Genomic DNA, 14,350 nt, shown 5'->3' with positions numbered 1-14,350 from the left:
TATAAACACTCGTGCTATAAATTATCTGACAAGGGAACGTTAGTGGTCGATGGTAATATTTATCGAAATTAAAGAGAAACAATAATCCTTTTCGACCATATATACTTTTTGTATCTAATTAGGGGTCATAGGACTTCAGATGGAGGAAGTAGTCAATGTATCTAAATCTCTTTCTGAGTAGATTACACACTGGAAAAAAATATTAGTTACACTGAAATCATTCAATACTATATTATCGATAAGAATCAGTAAAAACCATTCAAGCGAAGAGGTTGTGTTTCGATTATACTGCTCGTGAGTTAACGGCTGCAGGTAGTTAAAACTGCTGGTGCTAATCGCAAAGGCAATATTCGGGGCGTTTCCCGACAGGAAAGCCAGCAACGAAGGCCATCCCGTTCATATGCACAGAGGTGTAGAGACACAGAGGTGCGATCGCATAGAAGTGACGAGTCACAGAGGTGCCATCGCATAAAGGTGCGAAGACGAAGGGGTGCAAAGGCACAGAGGTGCTAAAGCAACCCAGTGCTGATCTACCAGGTACCAGAATTTGTACGCTGCGCAGGATCGATAGAGACGACATATATCGCGAGGTGTTACACTGCAAGCATCGCATTTGTTCGCCACCAAGAGTAATAGCACTGTACCAGGGGTCAGGTACAGGCAGCCCACCATGTACAGTGGTGACCACAACGACGGTAGAGCAACTGAGATAGCAGAAGACGATACCAAAAGACTGCCAATTGGAAATCGTTGGATGAGCTTCACGTCGTTCTTTACGATAGAGGAACAGAGACAACAGCAAGAAGCAAAGTCATTATATTCCTTTTGTGCAATTTGGCCATTCTGTTTCAACAGACTTCGCAGCCGATTCTTAGTGTACAGAATCATTGCATGGCTAGTACCATGGATCCTACTGACACAAAGAATCCTTCCAGGTCGGGGCTCGAACATACGACAACTGGCGTGTAAGACCAGTGTCCTATGCATTGAACCGCCAACCCGGGACAACAGCAACAAGGTTGATTTAATTTATTTTAATTTTTTTATTTCTCTTATAACAGAAATTTTACTGTACATAAATTTTCATTTGATATTATTAATTTAAAAAAAACAGTTAATGTAATGGATGATCTCATGGAAGATCATCCGAATCCGATTCCGGATACTAGTAAGACCTTAAATACTCCAAAGCCTAAACATTATCGAGAGAGTACCACTGGGCCATGGATTGTCTATTTTCGAAAAAAAAAAAGAAAAAATATTAAATTTGATGCAAATTACAAAGGAATTGACATCACATTTTTAAAAAGTTGAAGTAATCTTTAAAGTTAATAGAGATAAAATTCGAGTTGTTGTTAACGATTTGAAACAGGCAAACGATATTGTAACCTGTAAGTTGTTTGCTCCCATCGAAGGAGGTGGAAATTGACGGTGTTGTGACTAAAGCAAGTTTGACAGCCGATAATTTACTTAAAAATGGAGTTGGTCGTTGTAAAAACTCCATGCTTGAGGGAGTTAAGATACTCGAGTGCAAGCAATTGTACTCAGCATCTATTGTCGATGGAATTAAGTCTTATCGTCCCTCAGATTCGTTTCGAGTAACATTTGCCGGATCTGCGTTGCCTAGCTATTCGTCTTCCTGTTTGACTGTTCGTACCGCATGTTATTTGACAGTTCGAAAATTGTTCTATACTGATGATATAGCGACGCGAAAACTCGAAGCGGATGCACCTATTTTCACTTATCATTTTAAAACAATGATTCAAAGAAAAGTAAGAAGAAGTGGTAAATGTACCGTTCCATATTACAAATCAAAAAAGTATAAACAGTTCGCTTTCACATCTCATCCAAGTCAGTCGATAAAACAAAACCGCTTACGTTCGGGACAGACGAAACCAAGTACAGTATTGTGTAGTGAACAATAGAACGACCTCGAGATGAGTGAACCAAACGAACAAAAGCTACTGCCGACACGAAAGAATACAATTGTTGTTGACTCAGGCAGTGCAAAATTCGACCTTCGATACGAGAACTTGAAGGTTTGTTTAAGCAGCAAATGCATCTTGACATTAAACGTGTGCATTTACTTCAATGCAATAAGACAAATAATGTTTTTTACATTCAGTTTTATAAAGAGTTGGATGCAATTCAATTCGCAAAAGACAATAACAATGTGCACTATGTGGAGCACGAGAACATTAAGTACAACATTCCAGTATATATGGAAGATAGTGCTACAGAAGTGCCTCGCAGGAGGGAAATGGAAACTCCTCTCCCCCTAGAAAAAAGGGTGACAACGAGATCCAACTCAAAAAAAAAATATTAAAAAAATCGGCTCAATCGGCCACGTAAAGCTTGTACGCAAATAGTAATGAATAGAAATATCTTTTAAATGAAAAAGTATAAACTACATTCATTGTTATTATGAGATCTTGCCAGTAAAAATTGTTTCCGCACAGTTAATGAGGAATAGGGTCTAAAATAGCTGGATGAAAATTGGCAGAGATGAAGCTCGGTAGTCATGCATATCTCTTCTTCCAAAGATAGATTCGTCACTCTCGACATATCAGTTACAATTTTATTGAGCCGTCATTACAGGAAACACGATCGCTGACATTCTTATGCGCATCGACGGTGCACCACCCAAAAGGTCAATCATGATTCTGATATGTCATAAAGATAGTATTTTTACGACCGGAGAATATTGAATTCCAATTCACGGCAGCCCAAGTGCTTCCTTATTCTGCCGGTGCATTGAAAGAGAAGGAATTCTTTAAAACGGTTGCCACCTTTGCCACGGGTCGAGTTATGCGCAATATTGGTAGGAGGGTATCTGGCTTCTTTCGGAGTACCTCAGCGTTTATTGGCCGACAAGCGATCTCTATCGCAGCTCGCCGTCAGCAACGGTTCCGATACCACCGGGCTGACTTATATAATTGCCTTGTTCGATCTCCGGTCTTCGGACCATGCAATCTTATACGGCAACGAAACTTTTATGGTCTTCATTAAAAATGGAAAACGGTTTGCATGCCGGATTGGATCCTTGCCGGTGTCGGTGGCGTATGACATTTATCTTATTTAATAGCCGGGATGATGCTTTTTTTTCGTTTCAGGCATCGACACTATCTCACATAAAAGTGCTTTCTAGTTTTAGAACAGAATGAGGCGATAAATATTGTTTGTTTTACGTACACTATAATGCTGTCATTTTCATTTTACATCTTTTAAGAGACCAATAAAATTCGGTAATGGCACTGATACCTGAGAAACCATCCGGCATGCGGAGGTTTTAGAACACCAAAACTGTTGAAGCGGTTTTGACAAAAAAAAACAGCTCTTTTAATGAAGAAAGTAGAATACTGACCATAAACCAGTGTCGTTCTTCTCGGTATTAATGTGATGCCGTTTAGTTTGGCCGTTCTGGTCGGTCACTACCACGCAAATATCGCTCACTCCTAGAGAACACCCCGAATTTCGCCTCATTTACAGTCGTAAATCCACCGCCTTACAAGCACGGCTCTACCCTAGGGACAGCCAATTATCAGGGCTGCCGAGTCCCGGCTTCGACTGTTTAATACACATGTTTATTCATAAGACCTGTTTTTATCGCCATCAGCATATCTAAGCCGTTTAATAGCTTCTGAATTGGAAAACCATCCAAATATGTTCTAGGCCAATATCGAATTTCACAGGTTTTTTTTTTGCATCCCCCGGGATCCGAAACCTGAAATGGAATGATTCCCCTCTTTGACCTATTCTCACCTTGGAGTCCGTTATAGAATTTATTACTGTTGTTGGATTCACTGTAATGGGAACGAATCAAACCTCAACAGTTTGTAATAAATTATATCGCTTTGAATATTCATCATTATTAGCACTGACTATAGGCCGAATGGCAAACCCAGGCGACAATCGAATCATGTTTCCAAGAAGTGATTATCACTGGAAGGTCGAAAATCTACCGAAATCCGATGATCCCACTGAGTGATATCGTGCTGAGATTGATGCGGTGAAGTGTTTTTGGGTAGAAATTTAGCATTGTTGATTAGGAACATGAAACAGATTTCAGCCGATCGGTTCGATAGTTAATCATTGTCTGATCAGATCATTGAACCTTGAGGTTTCGTTGAATTGAATTCGTGGTAGTTACGATTCACAGGCATTATTATTACGACAAGCATTATTATTGGCAATAAAATCTTTCAACTCTAAATCAGTAATCTGCAAGCTTAGCAGTTCCAGAGATCAGTATCAAGTCATCAGACTTGACACACGTTTTCAGCATAGCGATTTTTTTTGGTTTGGTCGGAAAGACTTATTACACTAAAGAGTTTGTGTTTGTGAACATCAGTTGAGGCGACTAAGATTTGGAGTTTTTGACTACTTTTCCTGGTAGATCCGGAACTGGGAACTGGATAGCGGTATAGCCTAAGTCGGTTCGTGCTGTCTATCAACTAACAAAATCAACAAATTAAGCTTTTGATTTTTGAGTCATATTTAGAAAAATTCGTTTGCTTCGTCGCTCGAAACTAGAGTTTTCAAATTTTTAAAACTCATCACCTTGTAACTCCGGAACCGGAAGTCGAAACGGAATAAAATTCAATGCAGTTCTATGGAAAGTATATTCATTCAAAGGAATTTAAGTCTGTGAAACTCGGATCAGGAAGCCATTTTTGAGCAAATAAAGTGCATATTGTATTGAAAGTACAAATTAGCTCGGTTCGTTTTCAAAATATGGCTCTGGCTGTTATGAATGTTGAACAGTAACAGTAAAGAAAAGTGCAGCTGAAGCACATCAAATGCTTGTCTATGGTGATAATATTCCAACTGATAAACCATGTAGGGAATGGTTTCGACGTGTTTCAAGAATGAAGATCTCAGTGTTGAAGACGCTCTGGACAGTAAAAAAAATCGAAGACAAATAGTTGGAAGCATTACTCGATGAAGATCCGAGATCGATGAATCATTGAAAGTGACTGATTAAAATCCAAGGGAACGATTCAAAGGCAAAGCAATTGAATGTCTTATGAACTGAAATCTAGATACATTGAGACTCGATTTTTCACATGCGAACAGCTGATTCAAATGCAACAAAACAAACAATTCAAATGCAACAAACGATCGGTATATGCTGCAATTGGTGCGTTTAAGTCGTGTATTACGAGAAGAACAGCCGAAATACAAGCAAAGACAAGAAAAAGGTTATTCTCCTTCATGACAACGCTCGGTCTCATGTCGCAAAAGATGTGGAAAAATATTTGGAAACGCTCAAGTGGGACATTTTGCAGCACCCGCCGTATTATCCTGACATTGCTTCTGATCCTTCTGATTACTGGTTGTTCCGATGGATGCAGCACGATCTGGTATGGCCATCGGTTTACTTCTTTCGCAGAAATCGAAAATTTGTTTCAAACTTGGATCACCTCAAAAGACAAGACATTTTATCGAGATGGAATTCAAAAATTGCCTGAGTAGTAAGTAGTAACTAGAGATGGACGATACTTTGAATTATAAAATTACTGATTTTATAGAGAATACAAGACCAGAATTATATTTCTATTGGGTTTGCGAAATTTTGTCTGAATTTGATTGTATTAACTATAGACGGACGCGCACGATACCCTGCGCATTTTGCTTCCTCTTGCTTGAATTCTCAGTGAAAGAGTGGTTAAACTGAGTTTCCAGTGATTAAGGTATTGAATATCAGTGAATTGAATGTACTGCTGAAAGTGACAGTTCAAGTAATTTCTGAAATGAAATGTGCTATTGCCAGTTGCGATGCAAATTTTTCGAAGCCTAAGTCAAAAAGTGGTGTTTCCAGCCACCAGTAATTGTAAAGAAATCATTTCTAACAGTAATAGCTTCTGGCCTCATATAATTTTCCTGAATTTTATTTGGATCCGACTTCCGGTTCCGGAATTACAAGGAAATATGTGAAAATTTATGAAAAAATGCGCAATCAGTTTTCTCGGAAAGTTCTTGACCGTTTTTCACAAACTAAGCGGCAAATAAAAGGTCTTAAAATTCTTTAAAAAGTCCCCGAAAAGTTGATCCAGATCCGACTTCCGGTTCCGGTATTACAGTGCGATTAGTGAAAATAGTCAATTTCATGAGTATTTTTTCACAAGCGATGGCGAAACGATGTGCAAATTTTTATAAAACTTAATACTAAATTCAACTAATTGTCAGATCTTGTTAGTTAGTAAATATATAAAACTACTTTAAGACTACTAGTCCCCGGTTTCCGCTTCCGAAAGCACCGATAATAGTGAAGAAAAGCTCATAAAACGGAATTCACTTCGATTTCTCAGCAACGGTTAAACCGATTTTCACGAATCATGATTCAAATTATAGCTCTTATTGTCTTTAAATATCCTGTACAATTTCATTATGTTCCGACTTCCGGAAATTATAGGGCTATGTGTGTCAAAACATTCAAATTCAATGACGATGAAAAACTAATACGCGATGGTACTTGCGGCTTTTCTCCTTTCGAAGCGTGCTTTTTTCAATTTCGTATAGCGTGCAGGCTGGTCACATTAAAATTTATATTTTTCAGGTGAAAAATATGTAAATTTCTAATCCTCTTATTCAATTTGTACTTACTTATTAGTGTTATTACAAGATCATGAAAACGATGCTTTTCTATAAATGTACACTTATTGCCTTTTTCATATAGAAACTTTATACAATCACTTGAAAAATTGACTAGTGGACATTGGCTAAAGGGCTAAGTGTTCTATATCATTCGCCACAGTTCATCGAGCTGAGCAATGTATGTGGCTGTGTGTATGTGTGTGAGTATGTGTCAAATAATGTCACTCATGAAATAAAAAATCTCGCAGTCCCATAGGTTGCTATTGAATTTCACACCGTCATTTAGAGCGACGAAGGGTAAAATTCTTCTAGATTTGGCCCAAAACTGATTCAATTTGTAGCCTATATTAGTTGCGTACAAAACGAACCGACTTTGGCTATACTGGTTCCAAGTTCCATGTTCCAGAAGTACCGGAAATAGTGGCCAAAAAGATTAAAACGAGACTTACTCAGAGATGATTTGATCGATTTCCACAAACAGGATCAAATAAACATTCCTACAGTATCATAAGTTGCTGTTTAATTTCATCCGAATCCGACTTCCGGTTCCAGAACTATAGGGTAAAGAGTGTTTAATCATAGTGCAACGATGCAAAACATTGAAAAATTCTTATTAAATTGTCAATTTGAAAAGGTTATGTTAGTTCGTACCCAAAAAAGTTTCTTATTTTATTCGAGATTGAAAAAAATTTCTTCACAAAATCTTCTCGTGATATTTTCAAAAATATAAATAATATGAGAAGGGCATCATTACACCACTAGGTGGATTAAAAAAGGCTTTTTTATTGGTGATAATATCATAAATCTCGCCAGGTAGTGAATTGGAAAAATAGCTAATCACCATGCAAATATTCATGGGCAAACAAAATAAAATGCTTCAAAATAAAAGATATGTGGAAGGCACTACAGACCTGAAGAAAAAATGTAGTTTGAAATCAAACACGCTTGTTCAAAGGAACGATACCAGTGGTTTTTGCTAAAACTAATCCTTGTGAAACGTATGGTTTTAGTCGATTTTAAGATTAGACGCTTGTTAACCGTTAGAGAATATTTACAAGAACAAATATTTTGAAGGTAACATAAAACTCGTATGCTTTTGCAGAAATGTCGTCGGCTTGAATTAGGGTAGCAAGCATGAAAAAATCGATTAAAAAACTAGGAATAAGGACATGTTTGAAATACTAATTTTGACTTATCTAATGCTGTGAATATTATTATTTGATCTACAATTTAAGCTTTCGGCACAAGTGTTTCGTTGGTTCGTGCTATGCATAATTATCGTTTTGGGTAACCCTACTGTGATGAGTTCAAGAATTTTGAGACTGCATTGCATTACTACTCTCCGCGTGCTTATCAATTCGTACGTCAAGCATTTTGAGGGAGATTAAGTGTTTAAGTTCAGTCTAATTATTAAAAATTATAGCTTGAAATGTGCTTTTTGTGATAAACAAATTTCGAATCTGATTAAAACCGATTGAACAATTTACTAACTTTTTCTTCATCCGATTTGAGGGCAAAACTCATCTAGATCACTTGTAGCACACTTTCGAACAGTTTCAATTCGCGCTCTGCTTCCACCGCATCGATATGTAGTGGTGCTAGGATGGCGTTCGGCTCCGCATTCAGTCCTCATGGTTGGTTTATGCACTTGCCGCTGCTTGTTTACATCCAGGAAACACACGTACACTGACACCTTCGCATTCGATTCATTCGCACACGAGTCCGACCCGAGCGCTGTGTTGCAGGCAACCACCATCATCCGAACATCATTTCCATTCAGTCTTTCTTCGGTTGTTGTCGAGCTCGGTCTACGTTCGGACGTTTACGCGTCGGTGTTCACTTCGGCAGACAGGATTTTTGTTGCGATAACTGCAAGGAAGACATCCAAACCGTAGCATAAGTTGCAAATTATGCGTTGATCGCAGCGGTTGGATGTTGCACCGCTGAATATGTGATAGTGATTTTTGGGTTGAATTTTAGTATGGTGAAAACCAGTAATCAGAGGAAGCAGTTTTGGCTCGAAACCCGAGTGAAATCCATTCAACAAGCGAAGTGTGAGCGTTTATCGGAATTGGTTTGAAGAAAGCAAAATATTCTTAAAAGAAATCACATTCGGTTGGTCCGCATCGGCCGAGGGTTGTGAAAAGCGTGCAAAAGGAAAAGTGGGAAATTTAGGATACACGGTTGTGTGTTGGTGTTTCGCCAAAAAATATTGATGTCGGCATCGTATTGAAGTGCAAGTCGAGCAAAATTTGTCCGGAGTGAGAAGAAAGATGTGTGTTCAGATTGCTTCATCTGGTTTGATGGTTTTTTGCTTAAGGTTTCTTGCTTCGGTTGTGAAGTGAAGCAACACAGAAGCGAAAGAAAAATCCGAGAATTTCGTGTTGCTACGGAATATAATGAAGTTAGTGGAAACAAGTGAAAAAAACAACAAAAAGGGTGTAAAGAATGAGCAAAATGGCAAACGTGTACTCGGTGTTCAGTTCCATTGTCCTGGTGTTTGGTTATGCTAATGTTGGATTAAGCATTCAGCAACCGGATGCATATGGCATGCATGAAATGTCGGGTATTGGCCCGGATGTCGACTTCCAGCACCACAACCGCTGCGAACCGATTACAATACCGTTCTGTACGGATATTCAGTACAACAAAACCATCATGCCGAACTTACTCGGTCACGTCAAGCAAGAAGAGGCAGCCCTCGAGGTGCACCAGTTCATACCGTTGGTTAAAATCGACTGCAGTCCAGATCTCAAATTTTTCCTATGCTCCTTGTATGCTCCGGTCTGTACAATCCTTAGCTATCCGATACCTCCCTGTCGGAGTCTGTGCGAAAGTGCTCGCGTGTGCGAAAGTATCATGCGGACTTTCGATTTCCAGTGGCCGGAGAACCTCGAGTGCAGTAAATTTCCGACCGAAGGCAAGGAACTTTGCGTGTCGCAGAACAACTCATCCGAAAGTACCCCGATACCACCGAGTGCGATCCATACTACCAAGCCGCAGATACCCCGGCGGAACACCGCACCAAACGTGCCCCACCGGGATTTGGGCTTCGTCTGTCCCGTTCAATTGAAAGCCCCAACGATTATGGGTTATCAACTGACGGTTGGTGGAAAGGTAAGCCTTGAGGGTTGTTACTGTTGTTGTTGTTGTTGATGTTGATGTTGATGCGGGGTCGAAAACCAGATCTGTTCACATTTCAATCACGTACATCAGCATCCGTTGAGCTGCAGGTCGGTTCGAACCGCCAGCTGAATCGTTCCGTATAGTGCGACTGACAGACTGACTGGCCGGTTGTACGACCGAACGTGGAGCTACTCCGTTTATCCATTTAAGGGAAAAATGAACAACTACTCTTTGTGCAGAATAACGTGCCACAAGGCGAAAGCTGTGAGCAGAGGCGAGGAGTTACACAGCTTGCCTTCTGGTGATGTTTGAAGATTAGATTCCTGGCTGTCTGTTTGACGACGTTGGCTAGCCGGCCTCGGTAGCGACAGAAGATGTCAGATCCACGAAGTCGTCGCTATCATGTGCTGAAAGTTCGTCTTGGGAATGGGACGTACAGAAAAAAGCAATTGTTGTGTTACGACGAACGGTGTCAGATTGGGTGCTCGTGTAGGATGAATGAGGGATGCGTTTGCTAGTTGCTATGTATGTCAGTAAATACAACACCTTACCCAGTTGTATCACATTTATCACCGTGCTAACGAGAGGTGTGCCTGGTATACTAATATTTATATTATTGAACGAAACGCTACGGTGTTAAACTTTTCAGTTATCCTGCGTATATAGGATTCCGTAGTAATTTGTGTCAGTATTTTAGATTCTATCCTAAATCTTTAAAAAAAATCTGTAAACTTTCTCGTTTTATGATCTGTGACATGTTATGTTATGTTATGATATGACAAGCCAATGAACTGCGATCGACATGAGAGATGTTGTTGTCATTTAACAAAAGCAAAGCCTTGGTATTACATTCCTGTAGTGGAATATGACCTTCTGTTTCTACAGACATCGAAGCCGATTCAGAGTGTACAGAACCATTGCATGGCTGGTGCTACGATTCTACTGACACAACGAATCTTTCCAGGTCGGATTTACACTGTGTAAATACTCTTGAAGTTTCAATACTGTCACTTCATCAATTAAACATCTATTCGTCCAAGCGTGGACGAGACTTTTGTGAATCCCAAAACATCAAAATATTATAATTAAGAGAAGTTGTCAAATTTATTATCAGCGAAATTCATTAGTCAACCATATTTACGTTTTTATGTCGAGATTGGATATGTCTGCAATGTATGTTGCTCTATCAAGCGTTGGTGTTCTGTTCACTCGAAGTAAGGTCGTTCGTCACTAGCCACTGAGAGCATCAATACTTATTCTTCCTCTACTTGATCGTACGTAACCGGTCTAATAAGCGTTATCTAGACGATCAATTTTATACCAATATTTCTCTACCGCACGGTTATTTCTAGTCCAAAGTACACATTGGAGTAAAGTAAAGTAAACCTAAACGTATTTATTTATCAACCACTTTGATATCACTGCCGAAGCGAAAAGTGTAGGGTTCCTTCTTTGGAACAGCTTCTTCCCATGTATTTTGTGTTTTTTTTTCCACCAGTCCGATGTATGTCTCCTTCATCATCGCCCTTTTTGAAACTCGAAGGAACTTGAAAGTTGCCTCGATCGGTCAGTATAGCAGAACAAAAATGTATGTGAGTAGAGAATAATCAAAAAGTCATATTTCATATAATTTGCAAACCCACTATTTCAATGGAAACATGGGCTGTTTCAGTAGGTGCCAATTAGTGATGTTTCTCATCATTTTACAATGCAAATTTTTCCCCCATCTGATAACTGACATACAACGATTAATCAAAAGGCAAATATACCAAAAATAAATAATTTCGGACCTACCCCGTACAGTCAGTTTGCACTCGTGTCTCATTCCGTACAGTCAAAAGTTGCTTTCGATCGCAATGACAAATACGAAGACAATACAGCTTCACAAATAATAATACGCTACCGAAGTGAGAGAATCCGATAAACAAAGCCGGAGTTTTTTCCGACACGATCAGTTTTTTTTAACTACGTTTTACTACGGTAAATTCTGCTCTGATACAGCGAAAAATACACTTTACACCAAAATCCAGGGTAAGCGTTTCGCACCGGCAACTAGTGAATCCTGGACTTCTGATCCAAAAACACTTTCATCATCGACCCAATTGACACTAATTGTACAACAAGACGCATCTACTGCAACTAGCACTCAAGACGAAAAACAAATAAAAACCACCCTCAACAATACTTTCTCCCACTGATGAGGAAACAAAGGGCGAAAAAGCGAGTTGTGAACAAAGTGCCACTCAATTCTAGCCAGAACTGGATGCTCTTTTACTTCAAGAACATGGGTGACTGTGACATCCTACAATAACAATTTTTTTAACTAACGAAAATGAACAAAAATGAAATCTTTTTCTCAAATTGAGAAACAAAACAAGCCCCGTGCACGTGCAAGCACTACCCAGTGTTTGGGCTATTGATACACTGATAAAAATCCATTCCCGGTACCATGATTAAAAATCATGTAAACATGAATCATGTCTATCATCAATAATAAATCATGATTTCATGAGCAAAATGATTGATATCATGAACAATAACACATCTTTCATGAAAATTTTGATATCAATCGTTTTGCTCATGAAATTTCATGAGAAGGTGTAATTCATCATTTCATGATTAAAAAATCCATGTATAATTTCGTCGGATACAAGACAAACACGAATCAAGCAAACAGAGTCTGTGTTCGATGTTGGTTTTTAATACACTGAGGTATTTTGTCGTGAATACGACTTACTTTACTATTGGGCGCCTGTTCAAAAATTACCCTCTGAGAGAGTGATAAATTTTTGATCGTGAATATCTCTTGTTGAGTGACATAATCTCAAAATATTCAAAATTAAACTTTTCTAATATGTTTGGTATCAACGAGACGCTTGTTTGCTTTTCTCGTATTTTGAAAGCTCATAGTTCAGTGATCTGTAGAAGGATTTATATAATGCAACTACCAATAGATTCGAGATTTTTCAACTTGAACGTATATGGCAAAAACAACGAAGTTTTTCAATAGTATACAGATTAATCTGTATTTTTATTATAAAGAACTATACTGATTATTTCATAATATTTAATTGTGTTTCAGATTGTTTAATGTAACTAATCTGAACTTTAGTTTAGGTGCTTCGTTTCAAATTCTAGTAGTGAAAAAAAGAAATGCTTGCATAATTCATACAATTGATCAACTAATTGATATTCGGAAATGTTAAGGAACATGCCAGTTGTTTTCGTATTCACGACATCCAGTTATGTATCTAACATTACCCACCCTCTTTTTCACGCGGGGGATACGTACCGCGTAAAAATCCGCGTAACTTCGGGAAACCGCATAAAAAATCGTGTGGCTTCGAAAACCCTCGTAAAAAACGGGTAATTAATCGCGTGTTATAGATCAATAATAGATGTGATATCATTCCAAGTGCTCCTGCATATAACATCTATTAACTATTAACTATTCTAGTGATCAATCAATATGCAGGATATTTTTTTTATATAAATACGTTTATTTCATAGGCAATATACATAAGTTTTTCTTCGCCGTGGCATCCACAATACACAGTACTTTAAACCTAATACATTTCGAATATCATATTAGTATGTTGGTATTCATTAGTTAATCTAAACACTGTTTTTATCAAGCGAGTTGCTGTTATAAATTACATTAAATGGATTACATTTATTTTGCACACGATCTCATATTTCAGGTTTGTTTGTATATTCATCACTTTTATTTAATATAAGATAGCTGGCTATTGGTTGACCTCATGGAAGAGAAAACAGTCTAACAACATAAAATTTAAATTGGAACTCCAATAGACCTAATGAAATAATAAATAAGTTTCATGAAAGGAAGGTAACGACAAGCAAGAATGTCGCGAACTGGGACATTGGATAGTCTACCTTTGGTACGCAAGGAATTTATTAGTTGAGATCTGACATCACGATACTCCACGCATGTCCAAACAACATGGTCAATATTGCGGTAACCTTCGCCACAAGCACAATGATTAGTCTCGGAAAGTCCAAGTCCATCTCTACTCACATCCAACCCCCTGAACCATGCCGTTGTCGATATTTTAGGAATAATTGAGTGCATCCATCGACCCAGATCATCTTTATCTCAAGAAGTTTACCAGCTGGCAAGTGTTCTTTGGCGGGACCCGCTATAGAATTCGTTGAAAGCAATCGATCTCTCATAAATTTCCCCCTTAATAGCATCACGTTTGGCTAAAATATCGGCTCTTTCATTGCCTGGAATGAAGCAATGAGCCGGGAGCCAAACTATTGTGATTTGATAATTATTATTCAATACGACGTTCAGGCACTGTTTTATTTTGCCCAAGAAAAACGGTACATTTTTGCCAGCAGCGTTTGATAATATGCAGGATATGTTTGGAATAAATATATTCGTAGATAAAGCATATATAACATTTAAAAGTAAAAAAATAGACGGAATATGCACATAATGCAGAAATCTGCCTAAAGTTCTACTCATCGATATAGCATGCGTTGCGCTCACATTACGGCGAAACATGGCAGTTTTTTACTGTATGATATCAGAAAACCCCGTTTTCGGAATCATGGCTTGTTGACTTGATCATCATGACAAATTCGGACTTGTACCTTTGTA

The 14,350-nt window shown here is 38.4% G+C and overlaps 1 protein-coding gene across 1 annotated transcript in view; it reads left to right on the top strand.

Moving 5' to 3' along the window:
* Window positions 1-8,393: 8,393 nt before the first annotated feature.
* LOC131434744 (frizzled-like) overlaps window positions 8,394-14,350 on the top strand; it is a 91,761-nt gene continuing 85,804 nt past the window's right edge. The window contains exon 1 of the mRNA XM_058601820.1: window positions 8,394-9,714. Within this exon, the coding sequence (XP_058457803.1) occupies window positions 9,046-9,714 (669 nt within the window). The 5' untranslated portion in view covers window positions 8,394-9,045. The remainder of the gene's footprint in view (window positions 9,715-14,350) is intronic.

This window comes from Malaya genurostris, chromosome 3 (genome assembly GCF_030247185.1).
Source record: "Malaya genurostris strain Urasoe2022 chromosome 3, Malgen_1.1, whole genome shotgun sequence".
In the NCBI taxonomy this organism is placed as follows: domain Eukaryota; kingdom Metazoa; phylum Arthropoda; class Insecta; order Diptera; family Culicidae; genus Malaya; species Malaya genurostris.
The sequence above is the reverse complement of the archived record's forward strand: the minus strand, read 5'-3'. Positions and strand labels throughout refer to the sequence as shown.